This window comes from Neovison vison, chromosome 3 (assembly GCF_020171115.1).
Source record: "Neovison vison isolate M4711 chromosome 3, ASM_NN_V1, whole genome shotgun sequence".
NCBI lineage: Eukaryota > Metazoa > Chordata > Mammalia > Carnivora > Mustelidae > Neogale > Neogale vison.
Genome location: NC_058093.1, coordinates 127,476,216 through 127,497,873, shown reverse-complemented (window position 1 = coordinate 127,497,873; position 21,658 = coordinate 127,476,216). Strand labels below are relative to the sequence as shown.

General features: G+C 43.4%; 1 protein-coding gene across 2 annotated transcripts in view; it reads left to right on the top strand.

Annotated features, from left to right (window-relative positions):
- Window positions 1-21,658, top strand: part of TSHZ1 (teashirt zinc finger homeobox 1) — a 634,721-nt gene that overhangs the window by 294,641 nt on the left and 318,422 nt on the right. For both annotated transcript variants that reach the window (XM_044242800.1, XM_044242801.1), the window contains one exon: window positions 7,731-7,909. In XM_044242800.1, the coding sequence (XP_044098735.1) occupies window positions 7,731-7,909 (179 nt within the window). The remainder of the gene's footprint in view (window positions 1-7,730; window positions 7,910-21,658) is intronic.

The window sequence follows — 21,658 nt, the reverse complement described above, 5'->3', positions numbered from 1 at the left end:
GTGCTGTCTGTCCTGGTGATTTATTTGGTTCAGCACTCCAAATGACATTCTTTTGCTAACCATCATCGATAAAATATTTCATTTTAGACAGGGGAATATGAAATTCTTTATTCTTACAGCTTCTCACCAATTTTAAATTTAAACAGCACAAATGTTCCATAGTCTAAAATTATCAGGCTCCTTCCTTATGGGCCCTTAGTGAGAACAGACGTGGTAGAGGACGATAGACCCGGGCTGTGCTACATGCACTGTGAGGCCACCCTGAGCTCACACAGTGGAGCGCATCCCGCCGGCTTGTGGTGACCTGGCAGCTTCGTGTTCTTCTCTCCCACAGAGATTCTCTCATTTTTCTTAGACTGGTTTTTTGCCCAGTAAATTTATAATTAAATACTACTGGTTAAGAAAATAACTTCTTAAGTTTAATTTACATAAATGCTTTCCTTGGATTATTCCTTATTCATTTTGAATTACTGTTACAAAGATATAGTAGAAGCCCCTTTCCACTGAAATTTTAGATAAATACGTACTACAGTGCATAGTATTGATACGCTCGTTCCAATACATAAAACGTAACTACAGTGTAATTATTTTCAAGGATGTGAGTTCAAAGACTATAATCCAAACAGGCAGATGAAGAAATTGCATTTCTCAATATGCACACATACATACACTTACATAACTGTTTGGGGACTCTGTTTTTATTCAAATGAATTGAAATGGCCTTTCAAATACATTAAGAAATACAATAAGAAAATTGCTAGTAATGATCCTTTGGTTGAACTGTCTTCCATTTAATAGGAAGACTAGTAGTAGTAATAAAAAAAGAATTGGATACCTACTGCATTTTCTGAACATGCTTGATCTAATTTACTTTAATTCTCCTGACAGCCTTGTGAGATATATGTATTATTCCCATAAACCAGGAGTATGCCATGGTCAGAAAGTTTAAGAATCAAGGTGTTGAACAAAACTGACTTGTTTCTTTAAGTAGAACTTTCAGAATTTTTTATGTCCATTTACATAAAGAGCAATGCCAAATTGTTACCAAAAGATTAATCACTAATTTCACACAAGTGAATCTGAGAATGTTGAGGCAGATATGTAGCTTCTCTTGGGGAAACAGAAAACTCAGATTTATTTAGAATATCTGTGTGCAGAGACCCATGTATATACTTCAGCACATGACCTCTGGGCCAGTCTCTCTGTGTTTCAGCTTCTGTATCAGAAAGATTATATTATCAGTACATATTAGTAAATACATAGGAAATACCCAGTTGTGTCATGGATATTAATTTATTATTGGCCCAGGTCTCTCTGTTCCGTAGTTAGCTTGAGATGTTTGCCATGCCTGCTGAAGACCACAGTCTTACGACTGACTCCCTGATGGCCTGGGTAGGACTCTGTGAGCCTGCGGTGATGGAAGGAAAAAGAACAATGTGGAGGGATGAGTTCAACCAGATGTGAGCCTCCTGCGGCCTGGCTCATTGAAATAGGTTGGCACGTGCTCAGACTGACCAGCTCACTGTAATCGGAAGTCCAGAATTAGCTTCAAATGAGTAAAATACTGGTGAGATGACATTTCAAGTCCATGGGGGCAGAGATGGACTAGTAAAGAATGGTATGCAGAGATCTGGTCTACAGTCTGGGTCTGCACTTGGCCACCACGCTCTCGGGTGGTTCTGAAATGGATCTAACACTTAATGTATGGTTATACAACTGTTCAAGTAGCAGAACCAGATTTGGGACAATTCTTTTATAACTTCCAAAGAAGGAAGCCATAGAACAAAATTTAAAAACTTCTGCTTTTCCAGAAGCAAAGTCAAAAGAAGAAAAAAAGAAAACGAAGGAAAAAACTGTGCAGTTTCTGTCATAGACCGTCAATCTCCTTAATGTAGAAGAGAATGACTAACAACACTAGAAAAAAGGAGATCAAAATATGAAACAGTGAAAAGAAAATACATATGGCATTTCAATATTTGAAGATACTTAGCCTCATTCATTATAAGAAAAATGCAAATTAAAACTTGAAAACTTAAAAAAATGAAACTCCAGTGAGCTGGAGTTTTTTCCTCCTACCAAATGGGCAAAAATTTGAAAGTTTGGTAACATACTTCATTGGCAAGAATGCAAAAACAGGATCTCTCCAACATTGTTGGTGGAAGTGTAAATTGCTACAACTTCTCTGGAGGGTAATTTGGCAGAATTTATCAAAATTACAAAAGCATATGCCCATTGACATTTGAAACACTTCCATTTGGCATCATGAAATTCTCTTGGCATCCTGAGGAATACAAAGTGTTCCACAAGATTATTCATTGCAACGTTGTTTACACTAGCGAGTGATTGGAAACAACCTCCATGCCCATCAGGAGAGGATCGCTTAACCATAATACGCTGTACCCATACTGTGGAACACTGAGTGGCTGCTCGGCAAGGGGAAAAAGAAGGCAGAGGAGAGGGGGAGGGAGTCGCAAGGAGAGCGGAAAGCAGCAGCAGGAGGCTCTCACATGCTGATGTGGAAAGATCCCCCTTGCTGCATTGTTAGGTAAGGAAAGCAAGATTATGTACCACGAGGGTGGAGATAAGAATGTACAATATATCTATGGTTTGAAGAAGTCATTTTTAATTCTCCCAAAAGATTGATGAGAAGTTATAACTTGTACCTGCCAGAGGGAGTGGGGGTTATCTGGGCAGAGAGGGACAGTGGTAGAAGGCAGACTTGCACTGTGTCTGTCCGTCGTTAGTCTTTTTGTTTGAAATACATAGATGAATGTTTGTTCAACAACTTCACTGGTGCTTTTTGTTTTAATAACCAAAATAACATATATCAAAAGAGGGAAAACTTCATAGTTTTTTGAGCTTCCTTTCCTTAGACTAAATATAAATTTAATTTAACGCTTTTTGTGTAATAGTGAGTTAGTAAGTAGTGCTAATAAATAATTTTGCAGAGCTCCAGAAGCACTTCTGATTCTGGTCATTATTTTGATACACATTGCCTTTGGCTGAATAAAGTATTTCCTTTATTACATATATTTTAAGAAGCCTTAAAATGAGTTCCCATTTTGGTCCTTTGGCTATTGCCCCACTTGTGTATTATGTAATGCCTAGTACCTTACTCTGTGTATCTCTCATAAGCTGCCTCAAGACTGTCAACACATCACAGCCCCAAATCTAATTCTGAGTTTCCCGTAACTTCCGTTCACACCGTGCGTGCACGTCGTGGTCCCAGCAAGGACTGTGTCCCCGCGAGGGCGGGGAGCCTTCAGCCGGTGCTCAGGCCTCTAACTTCGGAGGGACCACACTGCTCCAGCTTCCCGTGCCGATTCCTGAGTAGTTGTCCTTCTTCTTCTGCCACAGGGTCTTGATTCCTGTGGCTCTGGAGTAACTTCTCAGCTCAGAACGTGTGAGTCCTCCAACAAAGTTCTTTTCTGAGACCGTATTGGCTCTGGCAGGCCCTACGCATTTCCATATGAACTTTAAGAGCAACATTTCATTTCTGTAAAACATTCCACTGAGCCTTTGACAGGAGTGTGTTAATTTTTTAAAATATTTTATTTGTTTATTTATTAGACAGAGACAGTGGGAGAGGGAACACAAGAAGGGAGAGTGGGAGAGGGAAGCGGGCTCCCTGTCGAGCAAAGATCCCAGAACCCTGGGATCATGACCTGAGCCGAAGGCAGAGGCTTTATGACTGAGCCACTCAGGCGCCCCTACAGGGAAGGGAGTGCATTAAATCCGGACATCAGTTTGGAGAGTATCGCCATCGTAATATCAAGTCTATGAACTTGGGACACAAATAAGCTTCTTACATTAAAAATCAGTGTCAAAGTGAAGACATTGTTCAGACAAGCAGTCGTAATGACTGTGTGCCCGGCTGGCTTAACTGCTGTTATGCCTGGAGATTTAGCCATGGTGCTGTCGGAAGCGACATCTTAGAGCCCCACCTTCTCCTGTGCCACCAGCCTTGCTTAGCACCACTTTGATTTGCCGTGCCCGTCCCTACTCGTGAGTTCTGTTTGTGGGAAGAATGAGCATTTGGGGGCTAAATAGCATTCAGAATTACTTACCAGAAGGTCTCTGATGTATTTATTGTTCCTTGAGTTTTGTGGCATGTGACGAGATGTTCTCGAATGCAGGGAGGAGCGTTTGCCTCTGCCTCCTTCAGGTGCTCTGCTGTGAAGCGCGGGGGCACAGTACGTCCTAGCTTTCACTTCTTAGCCTTCGATCAGAACAGTTTAATTTTGTAGATGCAAAAGCCTCATTTTTGTTCCAATATTTTAAAAAGTTTTCTATGGCATGACATTAAAGGCCGGAACAGATTTTGATTGCATGCAGGTACGCGGCCATCCGTGAAGTGTATGTATCTTTCCTACTGCAGACGCGCATTGGCTGTTTTACGTTCTTGTTAGCCTGTGTTTAATCCTAATGTATTTAATTAGCACGTATTTGATTTAATTTAATCTTATCTATTTGTGTAAAAAACAAAATTATTTATATATATATACTTGTATTATACATAAAATATATGGTTAGTATATATAGTATAGATAAAAATGTGCGTGTGTGTGTATGTAGACCTGTGTGTATGAAGTGGCCCTTAATACCTTGTGAAATATCAGCGAACACAGCACTTCTTTCTTGTTTTAGTCTCTATTTTTGAATAAAAAGAAGCCTCTCACCTCTTTAAATTCTCCCCCCCTTCACTTGCTTCACCTTTAGTCTCCTGATTGTTTGCTCCCACATGCTATTTAGGTACTAAGAGATGTTGGTTTATTTTTGTCCAAGACACACCCTTTCCAAAAACAAAATACTCTGTTTTCCATGTCACCTCTTCAAGACCGTCCCTGGAGATGAGGATCCATTGCTTTACGTTGTCTTGTGTTTCAGTACGTGTTACAGATTGAAGGCGGTGGTGGGTTGGTAATTCTGATTACCTCACTTGATCAGGATTGTCTTTGATGACTTTTTTTAAATTTTAATTTAATTTTTTTCAGTGTTCCAGAATTCATTGTTTATGCACCACACCCAGTGCTCCATGCAATCCGTGCCCTCCTCACTACCCACCACCAGGCTCACCCAACCCCACACCCCCCACCCCTCCAAAACCTTCAGTTTGTTTCTCAGAGTCCACAGTGTCTCATGGTTCGTCTCCCCCTCCTGTGGTTTCGCTTACTTGTCTTTGATCATTTTTGATGCCTCGCTTTTTCCATGAGAAAATAATGTCAGTGGTACCAGAGAGTGGGCAGTCCTAATAACAGCACCGACTGAATACAGTGGGGGCTGTTGGTTCTCACTTCACTCCCCGGTGTCGGTACACACGGATGAGTTGAGGGGTTGTCACGGGACACCAGTGGGAGATCTCCAGAATTATGGGACTGATCAGGAGGGGCTCACTCAGCTAGTGGGGGAACTCAAAACATGGTCCTCTTCCTTTTAACTGTCACAGAAGTGGACAGATGTTTCATCCACTCCCAGATGTTCTCCAGTTACTTTGTCAACATGATGCTATTATTCCAAGGATATTTATAGAATCAAGAGACTCTACAATCTCCTCCTTTCCCTCGACTGTGCCTAGTATCGTTGATATGCTTACACGTAAGAATGGAGGTCTTAACCGTTGATGGTCAGTTCATCTCCTGGTGCTCCCCCCTTCTCTGTAGAATCTCTCACCGTCTCTGCTTCTAGGAGTCATATGAGGGCCTCAGAGTAGCAGGCCAGTGGCCAGCACAGAGGACACGAGAGGTGCTTATTCAGTTTTTACTTAGGACAATGATGATTAACAGTAGGGATTTATAGAAAAAGCAAGTCTGGTAATTCAGTAGTGGCAAGAAAGAGATAGGCCGTGTATGCATATTCTCACAAACATAAGGTATATTTAGTCTAAGTCTAAGGTTTATTCAGAAACTGAGTATAAAGCTTGATAGAACCCTAGCCAAAGGCAAAGCTTATAGAAGCTGAAAAAAATGTCTGGTGGTGTTCTGGTTCTTCTTGTTTTTAAAGATGTTTGTTGTTGTGATGAAATTCTTCATGGAAATAATATATAATCAAAGTATATTTGGGAAATGGAAGCGGGAATTGTTGTGTAGTTGCATTGCCATCTTGTTGTGCTTTCTGGTCCAGCTATAGATGGATTTGTCTGGTTTAATCTTTCTAACGCTACATAGTTGGGCACGTGCTTTTCAGGACAGGTTCTGTCTGGGGATGGATGGGATTCAGCCCAAGCTTCTCCAAGGGGCTGGCTTGGATCCAGTTACAAGATGTTCCCGTCACACGGACGCCCGTTCACGAGGACAGTATTTGCATTTCTGCTTCATCTGGGTGTCTCTAGGAGAGGTCGTCCCTGTCCCTCCACGTCGGTGGGGTGCTCTTCCTAGAGCTGCCGCCGTGAGCTCCACCTGGCTCTCCTGATACTCCTCTGTTCTCTCCGCGTGCGTGAAGGGACGCGCTGTGTACTGGCTCTCTGGATTTCTGATGTTGCCTTTACCTGTGAGTGAGAGCGCCGGCATGAGGCGCTTGTTGGGCCGTAACCGTTCTCGCTGTCCTCACCAGTGTTCTCAGAGCACCTCCGGCAAAGTCAGCTGCGCAGAGTGTTACACACGAGTGTAATCCCACCTGAGTGCTGGGGCGCAGGGCCTCCCGAAGCTTCCGCGTAGGACCTTTCCTCGTCTGGTGACGTGCGAGATGAGTTTGTTAACTTCCGTTTTCCTACCTCATTGGTCACAGAAGCTTCACTTCAAACAATTCCTGCAGGAATTTTGTGCTCGGCGGTACCCTCCAGAGATGCTGATGATCCTGTTGCTTGATTATTTTCTTCTGGCATTTAATTTTGCTCTGTGGGAAACTTGAGGCCAGCCTGATTTCTTGTTTCTAGTTAAGTGCACACCCTATCCCCCTTCCCTGGCCAACCTGCTTGCATCTGCAGTGCCCTTTTTAGTACTCTTCTAACAGAGACCAAGAAAGCAGCTGTGTATGTGTTCAGAAAGGGTCTAGGTGTGCAGTGTCTGATGCCCAGAGTGGCAGAGGGAGGAGGCAGCGGGTGGAAGAGTGTGCTTCCCGGAGCTCAGGCCTGTTCCCTGGAATCCGGGCACTGCAGGCCCTGCCTTTCTGAAGTGGGAGGCGAACAGTCGGAGAGGACCCTCTCCCTGCTCTCAGGACTCTCTGACATACGGAGTACGGGGCCTCCATTGTATCTTCCAGCCCCTCGCGCTGAGAAACCGACACCAGCGAGGAGAGCTCCCGGGCGCCCGACCCGCTGCTGCTTTTCTGTCTTAACGCTGTTTTAGAGCTCACTTGACAGAACGTAAAAGCCACAGCTGCTTTGTTTCCTCGGTGCTCTAAGTTCAGTGAGACCCCTGTGCTTTTCTTTGCTCCACTCCTCCCTGGTGGAAGGTGTGTTCTTGGGGTTAAGGAAACTCCTTCAGTGCCCTCAAGTGGCACCAGAATAATCTGATAGTAAAACTGTAGAACCCGGGATTTTGTGCTTCAGGTTCCACATAGAACTGGATCACGAAGGTTAAAGACCAACCTAAAAACTAGCACCAGATTCACAGACACTACCAGCGTCATGGGATGACCGTGTTACACGCGTGGAAATTGCTGCGCCAGGGCAGCCCCGGACCAGGGCCTGGCCCACAGGAGGGCCTCCATACGTGTTAGCTCGTGTCCTCGTCGGCGGGCTCATGGTGCTGATTCAACCTTAACGTGGGTTACTTTTCTTTCTTTCTTGGTAGGTCAAACTGTGCTGAAAACATCCGAAAGCACATTTTACACACGGGCAAACACGAAGGAGTGAAGATGTACAACTGCCCTAAGTGTGACTACGGAACGAACGTGCCTGTGGAGTTCCGGAACCACCTGAAGGAGCAGCACCCCGACATCGAGAACCCGGACCTGGCTTATTTGCATGCTGGTAAGGGCTCGCGCCGTGAACGTAGTGCCGTTCATCCCGAGCGTGAGGGTACCGTTTGTCCGTTACTGTCATTTATTTTCACACAGTAGAGCATGTGAAAGCATCTTCCTCAAGACCTGGAAAAGCACATTCCGGGCTCAGCCCACCCAACTGTGAAAACGGGTCTTTTCTGTCGTGTGTCATCAAGAATGCATACGACAAAATAATCCTCCCAGGACAGTAAAATCAGTCACAGTGAATAGTCAACAGTTGGCTGACTAAAACAATAGCAGTTGTTTGAACTCCACGTTTTGACTAAGTGGTAACAGTTTTAAGTTTTTTTCAAAAAAGGTTGGTGATGTCCAATGTTATGCCCTATCCCTGTGCACACAATCCTGGGGTGAGTTCCCGGAGAGGGAGACCACAGGCCCCGGGGTGTGAGTTGAGCAGCTTGAACGTCAGCCCCATTCCCTTACTGAGTGACTCCGGGCCTGTTGTGTACCCTGCCTGGTGGGGACAGTAAGGGCTGTTAGCACAGCATGTCACCATCTGCACCGGGTAGTGCGGTGTGTGTGCATCACTCGTGTCCCAGAGATGAGGAGGGACTTGTCCGCAGCTTGAGGGGCACAGGGCTGAGGGCACAGGCTGACCGCTTGGTCTCATGTCCCTGGGTCAGTGGGTCAGCAGAGCCATACCTGTGTGTATGTAGCCCAGCGTGCTGTTTTAGGAACAAGCACACCTTCCTCGAGTGTGGCGTTCCTACTCTGCAGAGCAGCAGGGGGATGGATCACAAGAGTGAGGACACATTGGAGGAAGCGCTTACCCTGAAGGAGATTTACAAAGAGTTCCAGAACGGAGGCCAAGCAGGACTGTCCTTCAGTGATGCCAGCTGATACAGGGGATGTTTTTTTAGGCAAATGCCATGGGATCAGTTAGAGCCACGTGAAAACTCTCCTTTCCGTACTGGGCCTGTGACCTCCAGCAGGCCAGCCTCGTCACGCCTCGGGTTCCTCCTCTGTAAGTCTCTGTGGTGCTCGCTTCAGCAGCACATATACTAAAAAAATTGTAAGTCTCTGTGGAGGCATCTGTTTTCAGGGTCATTGTGGGGAGTGAAAAAGCTTATGGTCAAGCCCAGTACTTTTTCCGCCTGCCTAGCAGGAGCAGTGCAGAAGGGCTGCAGGGTCCTGGTGCTAATGCCGGACCATAGGGTCCCGGTGCTGATGCCAGACCATAGGGTCCTGGTGCTGATGCCAGACGTGTGACCAGAGGGTTTGAAAGTCACAGGAAACCCCACCCAAGATGAAAAGTTACGGGAAACCCTACCCATTTGCCTACCTATTAAGTAGCGTTTGCTCAGATAACATTTACGTTAAAAGAAATGGAACTTAACGGATGATTTGCGTTAGAAAGATATTCTTATTTATTTGTTATTAATACATCTGGCAGTTTAAGGTTATTACTTGTTTTTTGCTGATGTGTTCTTTCAGATTTCTGTGCATGCGCATATGACTGGCTTTTTAAGCAGTGGTAGAATGTCTGTTGTTGTCATCTGTGTTGTGTCCAGGGCTATTTTTGAAAAACAAAAACACAGGTTGGTATTCCTTGCATGTTGGTGAGGTTGTTACCGAAATGTTCTGAACTGGACCGTTTATAGCTTTAGCACAAGAACAGATGAAGTCAAAATGCAGTGTCTTCTGACCATCAGTTCCTATGGGTTCTTCCTTAAGTTGAGTCATGGCCAAACCGAGGCCAGAAATACTGCCTGTGGAGGGAGGCGCTTCAAGTAGCCACCAAGCAAAATGACCTGAATTGATCAGGTGTCAGGAAAGTACTGGTTTTCAAGAGAGCCCCGCTGCGCCTCCTTCTCAGGGTGCAGTGTCAGCGACTTCTGTCTCTCCATTGCACCAACTGGGCATTGCAAATGGGTTGTTTCCCTAAAATAAAGTCCTTAAAACTGTCAGATGAGCACCGGCCGGAGGAGGAGGGAACTAATTGCAGAGCGTGGACGCACATTCTGTCTGTGGCTCTGCACAGCCTGCGTGGCCCGCGCCGTCGCTGCCGCAGCCGCGCTGGTGTTCCCTGGAGAGGCGTTTTGAGATATTATTAGTATGAGACAAGTTTCTGGAAAACTTAGTCTAGTTTCTGTGTGTATGTGTGTGACGCTCACAGGCATAGGGTCCTGGTTTTCAGTTTATATGTGGATTCTGTTTGAAACTGTTTTCCGCCGAAGCCGCTGTAGTGAGCGGCCCTCGACCGCACCCGTGCAGTAGCCTGTCTGTCGTCGGTGCCCCCCTGGGCCTGGCACTCACGCTCTCTGGTAGTATTTTTGCTTTGGTACACTTAGCTCGGTTAAGAGAAAACTTTAAAAAGGTGAAGATTTTTAGACTGTAACAGACTTTCTAACCTTGTGATTGTTAATCGTCTGTAGTACCTGCAGGGCGGGGGAAAGGAGCCTTCCTCAGTCTGAAGTAAGACTCTGAACCGAGCTGCTGCGGCGCCTCATTCCGCACCGTCTGGTGGCAGAATGAGGCGCCACACCTGCCAAACCCATGCTGGAGGGTGGTACTGGGACAGGTCCCGCTGCGGCATGAGGGTTTTGTGCAAGAGTGGTTTCTGGCCCAGAGGGGTACCGTCCGCTGTGTTCTCTGCCGTCTACACTGTACTTGTGCTGAGCGTCTCGTAACCCGGCATTCGAGGAAGCACATTGTGCAGTTCTTGGAATAAGGGGTTGAGTTTAAATCTACCCAAAAACAGATGAACAAACTCACTCTGGTCCTCACATGGTTCTACCATTTGTATCAAACATCCGAAAGACCAGCAGGAGGGACACATTAAACAATGGCCACGGGAAGTGCCATTTGGGGTTATTTTCATTTTTAGTTGAGATAGTATTTGGAAATTAATAGGAAGACAGCTCTGGGGAAAGAGGCTTTGCTGTGTCGCTGCGCTTCCCCTGGTGGGGGACACGAACATGTTTCTGAAATCCTGGAGGCAGTGTGACCTAGCCAGAGTTCCCTGGAGGCCAGGTCACGTCCTGGTGCGCCATGTCGTGAGGTTGCAGCCCTCTGCATGTCCTCATGCGCAGAGTTAGGGACGTTCGGTGCTCCCCGGGGCATGTAGGCGTGGCCTTCAGGAGAGGCTAGATCTGAACGTCAGCCCCATTCCCTTATTGAGTGACTCCGGGCCTGTTGTGTACCCCTCTGCCCAGTGGAGACAGTAAGAGCTGTTAGCACAGCATGTCACCCTCTGCACCAGGTGATGCGGTGTGTGCAGTTACACGTGCCCGCACTGCGCGTCCTGGGGCTCCAGCGCCTCTGTGCGTAATTCGTGGTCTCACCTCTCAGTGACTTTCACCAACTGAACAAGTGATCTTGGTATCGTTTCTCATTTCACACTCCAGAGAATTAAAGGCTCTGTGTGAGCTCTAATTTTGGTTACAGCTTTGTTCGAAAAGCATAAAAGTGGTGATTTTTAAAATAAAAGTTGATTATTTAAAAATGTATTTGTTCATTTCCAGGCATTTGGGGATTTTTCTAGTTCTCTTCTTGCTAACTGTTGAATGAGTAATATAAATCGATTTCTAGCTTCCATCTACTATGCTTATAGAGAATAATGCTGAATTATTTCAATCCTTTGAAATTTGTTTATGCTTTCTTTGTGCACAGCATTTGGTTAGTTTTGGTAAATGTTGGAGACATTCTAGAAAGGAGCATAAATAATGGTGCTGTTTGGTGTGTATTCTGTGCTCTCTACACATCACTTAACACCGAGTTTTTCACCGTGCTGTTCGATTCCCTGCATTCTCACATGGTTTCATGCTACCTCTGTCAGCTGCAAAGAAGAGTGCCATGCAGTCGCCCACTACGATTGCGGATTTGTCTGTGTTCTCTTTTTTTAAATTCTCTTACTTTTGGCTTTACGTATTTCAAAGATATGACTGACTACTCAGAACTTTAGTATTATTTCATACACATCCTCCACTATCATAAAGAAAATGTGTATATTCCTTATAATCACGAAATGTGCCTTTTTGTCTGTGGTAGTGCTTCTTGCTGTCGCTCCATGTCTCATGATGGTGTAGCTACATCCGCTTCTTTGCAAACTGCATATAGAGCTGCATTTGGTTTTTTGATCTGCTGTGACAGTTTTAATCTTTTACATGAAATAGTCTTTTACTTTTGTACTTGTACTTTATATCATCATTAATACCTTCATCATGATCCAGGGCAGAAACTACCCGCCCGAATGTCCATCCAGCAGAACGCACGGAAAGCTGTGCGGTCACCGAGTGCCCTCCGGCTGCGGAAACGAGCTGTAGGGAAATCTCATGCTCGTAGAGTTGGATGCACTAACGCTTTTCTAGATACATAGCTTTTTGTTTGTTTTGTTTTTTTTTAAAGATTTTATTCATTTATTTGACAGATAGAGCTTACAAGTAGGCAGAGAGGCAGGCAGAGAGAGAGGGGGAAGCATGCTCCCTGCTGAGCAGAGAGCCCCAGGCGGGGGGCTTGATCCCAGGACCCTGGGATTCCAGGACCCTGGGATCATGACCTGGGCTGAAGGCAGAGGCTTAACCCACTGAGCCACCCAGGCGCCCCACTAGATACATGTTTTTTTAAAACATAATTTATTTACTTCCTGTATTTCTAGAGCGATTCATTTAGGTCCATTCTAGATCCACTGCGATGAGACTTTACAATCATATTAATCCCCACAAAACCGATATCAAATTAAAAGTTGCCAGAATTCTGTCATTGTACATTATAATTTTTTTCTCTTTAGTGAAACCCATTTCACCCCACAAATGATCTTTATTTGACCTTTATATCACCAACTGCTTGTCTGCCATCCCCGTTACTGAAACCTCAGCTTGGTGTTGGTTCACTGCGCCCGGAGCGGGGATGAAAGACGCTCCGTGTTTGCAGTGCACATGACCTTCTGCCGGTTGTGGGGGCTGGTCAGGAACGGCACCTGGAGGAGGGGACGATGAAGGTCGAGGAGGCCACGGAGAAGGTGCAGGGGAGCACGTGTGGCTCTCGTGATTGTGACAAAGAAGGAAACAAGAGATGTCTCTCTCGTAAATTCCAGGCCGGTACCTCAGAGAGCGTGCTTGCCTCTGAGGTGGCGCTCGCTGCTGCCGGGTGCGTGCCTGCAGGACAGGGCGGCCTGGCCACACTCTGCGCTGTGACCGTGACGTCACCTCAGTTCCTGCACCTTTCCCCTGGGAAGCTGGGACTTCTAGTGTCGGAAATGTGCCTGTGTTTGTTTAAAGGTGAGATCAAGTGATGGTCTCTGTTCAGGAGAAATTAAGTGTTTTAAGTGATGAAATGGTATTTTCTCTCATTCCTTTGTTTTCTACTGTTATATGGTTTTTTTTAAAAAATTATATAAATTGATGTGATTTTCATCAGTTCTTATATATTAAGACTTAATCATTTAAAAATGTACATCAGGTCAGTGCTGTGCAGGGTGATAGCCCACAAATCTACCGTAGTCTCTCCACAAACTGGGGTTTTCTTATTGTTCCTTAAGATAATCGGTTTTTTAATTTTTAAAACATGTATTATTTAATTGTATCCCATAGCATTTTCCTCCTACCTAAGTGTAAGAGTAAGAATGTGAAAGTTCGGTTCTTCCCAAACTCCATGTCCTTTCTCTTTCCAACGCTAACCAGTCCATACCATTTAAACTCGAAGGACACTTAATGGGTCCCTTGATTCTCCGCGTGCGCACTGCTGCGTGTTCGGGAGGCCTGGATTCCAGGTTCTGCCCTGGAGCCCCGTGCTTCACCTGTCACGGTTAAGAAACAACAGCTGTAGCCTTTTGTGTCTTAACCGTTCCCTCTCATTTAGCGGAATATTCAAATTTCCTCATAGAAAAGATTTTCTCCATCATTAATTAAAAGCATTAGTGTTCTGATCCACAGAGCCTTGTAGGATGTAGTTTTCCCCAGATTGTAGGGCCTTCTATTTTTAACCCCATTACTTTCAGCCCCTTTTGTTAGTTGGTGCTCTGACACATGTCATGACATTTTGTACAATAATTCATTTTATGAAGAGGTCCAAAAATCTCAGAAAATCCTGACAGTGTCTCATTGGTTCTCCTTACATAAACCAATTATTACTTCAACCTAAAAAGGAACGAAATTTTTTCTGACAGGATTGCCTTTGGTAAATCCATGCTGACTCACTCCTATTAAATTGTACTTCTCCAGATGTATCATTAAGCTCATCCATAAGTATCATCTCAAATTTATTTCCTAATATAGATGTTAGACTAGCAGCTCTATAATTTTCAGCCTCTACCCTCTCTCTTTATAACCTTCAGACTGGATTCCTTGTTTTCCAGGCTCCTGGTATTTCACCACCGACAAAAGACTTCCTAAAATAATTAACAGTTCAACAGTTTGATTCTTTACCCTCAGACATCACCCATGGGTTAATTTACTGTTTTTCGTAACTGCTGCTAACTGTCTTTGTTCCCATCTCCCTCCTCTCTGTGTTCTGGCACCTTCTGTCTGGCACCATGCTCCGTGTCCGTCCTGGTGTGGCGAGTTCGAGTAGCCGGCTTTTCTCTCCTCTCTCCTCACAGTCTCAGTCCTGTGGGATTGCCCGAGTTTAGAGCGAACTACCCCGCGGGCTGTATAGCTGGGGCGCGGGTGGGGGGCTGCGGCGAGTAATGCCAAAGCAAGGCTGCTCTCATCAGCCAGCTTTTCTCGGTAATCCACTTGCTCTCCAGGATCTGCTCGTTCCTCTCCGCTCATCCCTGTGTCTCTTTTATTGACTAATAGACTGAAATATGTTTGGTTGCTAAACCTCCTAAGTATACATTTTAAAATATTTTTAATTCAATCTGCTTAGGAAGGAATGTTCTGGCTCTTCTTTGGTATGTCCAGGAACATACCCCTGCTTATCCCCGTAGAGCAGGGTGAAGAACAGACGTGCTTCTTTCCTTCAGTCTGGTCCACACTTGTGCCGCCTGCTTCCGCGGCCCCGCTGCCGTCGCGCTGGCCTTCCAGGAGCCTCCGGCTGCCTCAGCCTGTGAGCACGGGAGCTGGAGACACATCAGCCTCTGTGGGTTCATGAAATTATTATTGTGAAGCCTTAACATTTTGGAGTTTTAAGACTTCAGATAATCGGAAAACATGAGCTAGGAAGTAACATATACTGAATAAAAGGAGCCACCATGGTAAATGTTTTCACGGTCGTCCAGGGCCTGGCAGATGGCATGGGGGTCAGTCAGATGAGCTCGGTTGTAGCGTCCTGGCTCTGTGGCTGTAAAGACGTGTGACTTTAAGCAAGTCACTCAGCCATTCTTTTCTGTGTTCTCTGACACAAGGTGTGTGATCCTGGTTAGCCTTTCTTTTGACTATCAGATTAAATAATGCATATGAAAAAGCTTTGAAAATTATTATTGATACTGAGATTTTCTTTAAAAAAAAAAAGATAGCAGGCTTTGTTATTGCCCTTTAGTAGTAGGAAGTTAGAAGAAAAAGACTGAAATGATTTCTTTGCATTTGTTACAAAGAGTAATGAATCTTTTAACCATATATGTGTTAGTGGGTATCCGTATATCAGAATAATATTCTGAATGTGGAGCTAAAGTTGGGGCTAGACAAGGTCTTTATATAGCTTTTTCTCAGAGTGGAAACATCACTTCATTTATTTGAATTATTTCTATTCTTTGTTATTTAGTATACTTCACATTTTTAAAACTGTTTTTGTAAATGAGTATGACGCCGAGATAACGTCCTTTCTATTGCATATTTCAACATTCTATAGAGTCCTGAATGGCAGTCACAACATTTAAAATAAAATCAGGGTCCACAATTAAAATACAGCTTTTGTTAGTAAACACCTCCTACAGTTGACTGAAGATAATCTGAAATTCATGTAAATCCACTCAGTTAATCATTTCTGATGGATCTCGGGCCCTCGGAGCACTCAGGCTCATCCCCTAGCTACATGATCTTAGAAGTTTTAAAGTGAGGTTTAATTTTTTTTTTTTTTTTCCAGAAAAGAACTCCATGCTCTTTTTTCTTGGGAGGCCTAGCCAAGTATGATTAGCCTGTGTAATTCAGAGTCACATTAACTTCCTCCTGGGCTTCTTTCCTTGCCGCCACAAGGTTATGTAGGCACAGGACAGAATGCTAACCTCATCACCAGGCAAAATTGTGTTCTTATCTAGGTGAAGATTTACCACATTCATGAGCAGAAGTCTGAAAGTTAAAATAGTTAAAGAGAAAAAAAAAAAAAAAAGGTAAACAAAATTGTGATCTTATCCCCCCTGACAACTTCATTTATCAAAATTTTAAGGGGAAAAAATTGATTGTGGAAAGTTATAGGGGATACAGTACGATTTTATCAGGTAATTGATGTGGCTTTTACTTATATATAGACCTTTTATCACCTGTTTAATTCAATATCATTTATATATTTTAAAAATTTACACACCCTCACATTTATATCTTGACCCCGACTAACATGCAATTTCATACGAGAGAAACAAGGCAGGCGCTGGCAGGTCTTACTGCAGATAGCGCAGAGCCGTCGTTGTTTCTGTCGAAACCCTTTATGGAAGAAGAATGGAACAGGTTCTTCAAATTATAGGGGAAGTTTAGGAATACTATTTAATTGGCATTGAAATTTAGCTCAGAAGATGTAAAATGTACTTGTCAGTCACTCGCAAATATATTTATTTCTGTTTTTTTTGAGCAAAGTTATCAGCTAGCAGGTTTTCCTTGTTTTGAGTTTTTATTTTGAAATAATTTGGAGCTTACAGAAAAGTTGTAAAAACCGGGCAGAGTTCAAATATCCTTTGCCCCACTTCCCCGAATCTGAGTGTCAGATGTAACCATGGCGGGATTCCCAAAACCGAAGACGCTAGTGTCAGTGCGAGACCCTCCGCTGAGCCACGGCCTTCGCTCACGTCTCACCAGTCCCCCTTCTGTCGTTTTTCTTTTTCCAGAGCTCAGCTCCGGGGCTGACGTACCCTCTAGTTCTTGTGTCTCTTCAGTCTTTCAGCCTCTAGCAACCCTGATTCTTCTAATGAATAGGGATCAGTTCTTCTGCAGAATGTTCTTTGTTTTCCACTGGTCTCAGGTTTACTCATGATTTGGCTAAGGTTCTTTAAGCGTCTCCCAGAGTAGACGTGCAGCATGTCAGGGTGATTATGGCGGATGGTGTAAACTGGACCCATTGAGTGAGGTGGTGTCTCCATCTTTCTCCACTACAGACCTACTGTTTTCTCCTTTTAATTAATACACATCTCCGGAGAGATACTTCAGATTATGCAAATAGCCTGTTTCTCCTCAGGCATTTGCCCACTAATTTTGACATTCATTAGTGGATCTTGCCTACAACAGGATCTGTGGAGTTTTAGCGGTAATACTCTCTTTCCCTCGTTCCTTCTGCATTTAATTGGAATTCTTCTTTAAGGAGTATCTGTCCCTTCACTCCCAATTATTTTTTATTCAATTTATTTTTGCCAGTGTGATCTGTTGTACTCTGTGGTTTACAACTGAGAATAGTCAGATTGCTCCAGCGTCCGCCATCGTGAGCTCCTTCCGGCAGGCGTCTGCGTCCTTCGGGGTGCCGCATCCGTTCAGGGACACCTCTTTACTTTCTAGTACCGCAGTGCGCTCCAGGCTCCTCTGGTGGTTTGCCTGCCTTGATCCTGAAACCTTCATCTTCTTTAAGCAGCTTTGGTTTCTTTCATAGGAGAAGGGTGTTTAGAAACCAAGATCCGCACACTGTGTATACTCAGTGCTTCTGTGCACTCTCGGCTTGTGGGCTTTCTCAGCAGGTGGAAGGAGGAAATGGATGTGTGCATGCTGGCCCCTACATTCGCATAAATCCAGTTTTATTGATCTAAAACATATGTTATCTTAGACCTAAATATGATAACTTAAACTATAATACCTTTAGAAGAATACATACGAACAAATCTTTGTGGCCTTCGATTAGGCAATAGTTTTTTGGATATGACACCAAAAGCACAGGCAATAAAAGAGAAAAATAAATTGGACTTCATCAAAATTAAAAACTTTGGTGCCTCAAATGACATCAAGAGGATGAAAGGAAAACCTACAAAAATGAAAAAAAAAATTCTGCAGATCTATCTGATAAGGGACTTCCATCTAGAGTATATAAAGTACCCTTGAACTTAGCCATATCAAGGCAAAAAACCTAATTTAAAAACAGGCAAAGGATCTGAATATCCATTTTTCCAAAGAAGATACATAAATGGCAGTAATCACATGAAAAGATGTTCAACATCATTGTCAGGGATATGCAAATCAGCCCCACAAGGGCATCTAGGTTGTTTACCCTCTCGGCAATTAAGTAAATAGAGCTGCTGTTAACATTCACATATACTTTTCTGTGTGGCTGTGAGGTTTCATTGATCTTGGGTAAATTCCTGGAAATGAGATGCCTGGACAATGCAGGATGTGTATATTTAACCTGTAGAGGCAGCCGTGAAGCTGTTTGCCAGAGCCTGTACGTCTGACACTTCTGCCAGCCGTGTGTGAATTTCTGGTTGCTCTGCACCCTCGCAAGCACTTAGGATTGTTTAGTGGTAGTTAGTGGTTTTAATTTGTATTTGATCACTACCAATGTTGATTGTCAGTGCTTGTTTGCCACCTGTATATTTTCTTTGATGAAGTGTCTTTTGAAATAGTTTGCCCCTTTTCTCATTGGGTTACTGAGTTCCAGGAGTTGTTAATGTGTTTTTGATACAAGACCTGTATCAGATAGATGATTTTCAAATATTTTCCTTCATGTTGTGACTTGGCCTTTTTTTCCTCTTAATGCTGTCCTTCACAGAAAAAAACTTTTTTTTTTTTTTTTGTTTTAAAAGATTATATTTATTTATTTGACAGAGAGAGAGCACAAGTAGGCGGAGCGGCTGGTGGGGGGGGCAGGGGGAAGCAGGCTCCCCACTGAGCAGAGAGCCCTACGTGGGGTTCAATCCCAGGACCCTGAGATCGTGACCTGAGCTAAAAGCAGAGGCTTAACCTTGACTGAGCCCCCTAGGTGTCCCAGAGAAAACATTTTAATGCAGTAGCTCCTGCCCCCATATCCGTAGTTTTGCTTTCCACGGTCCCAGTGAGGCGCGGCCCACTGTGATGTGTCAGCAGATGGCCCTCCTTCTGGTGCCTCATCAGAAGGTCCTTCGTAGCCTAGCACTGCTTCGTGAAGCCTACGTCACTCATCCATGCACATTTTATCATCTCACAGCATCTCACGGAGGGAAGGGGGAGTACGGTACAATGAGGTATTTTGAAAGAGAGAGAAACCACATTCATGTGACTTTTATTACAGTATATTGTTATAATTGTTCAATTTTATTATTAGTGGATGTTAATCTCTTTCTGTGTCCAATTTATAAATTAAACTGAAACATAGGTAGGTAGGTAGGTATGTATGGCAATACAGTGGTTTCGGGCATCCGCTAGGGTTCTGGGAAGATGTGTCTTGTGCGTAAGAGGGGACTACGGTATTCATGAAGTTCAGTTTATTGATGGTTTTCCTTATGGTTTGTACTTTTCACGTGGTATCTAAAAACTGTGTGCATAATGCAAGTTACAAAGATTAAGTCCTGTATTTTCTTCTGGAAGCTTTATGTTTTTGCATTTATTTTACATATTTATATCCATGATCTATTTCGAGTCAAATTTTGGATAACATGAGGTACAAGTTGAGGGTTTTGTTTTCGTTTGGTATATTTTTACATGTGAGCATCTTTTTTTTTTTTTTCATTTTTGAGCAACATTTGTTGAAAACGTTATGCCTTTTCCTTTTGTTGAAAAACAGTTGACAGTACTTCTTTGAATCCATTTCTTTCCTCTCTACCACCATAGCAGTTTCTAAAATTAAGCATGCGTAGATCTTTTTGTTTGTTTCCAGTTTTTATTTGAGTTCCGTTTAGTTAATGTATAGTATAGTATTGGTTTCAGGTGTAGAATTTAGTGTTTTATCCCTAACATAAAAACACCCAGTGCTCACCACAAGTGCCTCCTTAATGCCCATCCCCATCTGGCCCCACCCACCCACCACCTCCCTTCCACACCCCGTAGCTTGTTCTCTATAGTTCAGAGTCTGTTTTATGGTTCACATGTCTCTTCCCCCACCACGTTCACCCCCACCATGTTTCTTAAATTCCACATACAAGTGAAATCATACGGTATTTGTGTTTCTCTGACTGACTTATTTCTCTTAGCATAATATTCTCTAGCTTCTTCCATGTCATTGCAAATAGCAGGATTTTGTTCTTTGTGATGGCCGAGTAATGTTCCCGTGTGTGTGTGTGTGTGTGTGTGTGTCCCCTACACCATCTTTATCCATTCATCGATGGACATTTGGGCCCTTCCCACAGTGTGGCTATTGTTCATAATGCTGCTGTAAACATCGGCCTGCCATGTATCCTTTTGAATCAGTATTTTTGTGCCCTTTGGGTAAATACCTAGTTATGCAATTGCTGAGTTGTGGGGTAGTTCTATTTTTAATTTTTGAGGAACCTCCATACCGTTTTCCAGAGTAGCTGCACCAGTTTGCATTCCCACCAACAGGGTAGGAGGTCTCCCCGTTCTTTGCATTCTTGTCAACATTTGTTGTTTCCTGTGTTAATTTTAGCCATTCTGACAGGTGTAAGGTGATATCACATTGTAGTTTTGATTTGCATTTCCTTGATAATGAGTGATGTTGAGCATCTTTTCATATGTCTGTTGGCCATCTGTATGTCTTTGGAAAAATTCATCTCTTCTGCTTATTTCTTAACTGGATAATTTGTTCTTTGGGGTGTTGAGTTTGATAAATTCTTTATAGATTTTAGATAATAACCCTTTATCAGATATGTCATTTGCAAATATCTATTCCCATTAAAAGGTTGCATTTTAGTTTTGTTGATTGTTTCCTTTGCTCTGCAGAAGCTCTTTATCTTGATGAAGTCCCAGTAGTTCATTTTTGCTTTTGTTTCCCTTGCCTCTGGATTCGTATCTAGTAAGAGGTTCCTATGGCCAATGCCAAAGAGGGTGCATCAGTTCTATTTACAATTGCACGCAAACCCTTAAGATACCTAGGAGTAAACCTATTCAAAGAGGTAAAAGATCTATACTCTGGAAACTATATAGCCCTTATGAAAAAAATTGAAGATGACATAATGAATGGAAAAACATTCCATGCTCATGGATGGGAAGAACAGATATTGTTAAAATGTCTATACTTCCCAAAGTAATATACACATTTAATGCAATCCCTATCAAAATACCACCAGCATTTTTCACAGAGCTAGAACAAACAATCCTAAAATTTATATGGAACCACGGAAGGCTCTAAATAGCCAAAGGCATCTTGAAAAAGAAAAGCAAAGCTGAAGGTGTCGCAATTCCAGACTTCAAGTTATATTACAAAGCTGTCGTGATCAAGACAGTATGGTACTGGCACCAAAACAGACACATAGATCACTGGAACAGGATGAGGAAACCAGAAATGGGCCCACAGCTATATGGAAAATTTAAGAGCAGGATAGCCTGTCTAATGGGAAAAAAAAAGAGTCTCTTCACCAAACAGTGTTGGAAAAAATGGATAGCTCCATGCAAAAGAACGAAGCTGGACCACTTTCTTACACCATAGAAAAAGGTAAATTCAAAATGGATGAAAGACCTAAATGTGAACAAGGAAACCATCAAAATCCTAGAGGAGTTCACTATCTTTTTCTTATTAGCTAAGAAGTCACTTTAATAATTTACTTCTAATATCTCACACCCAT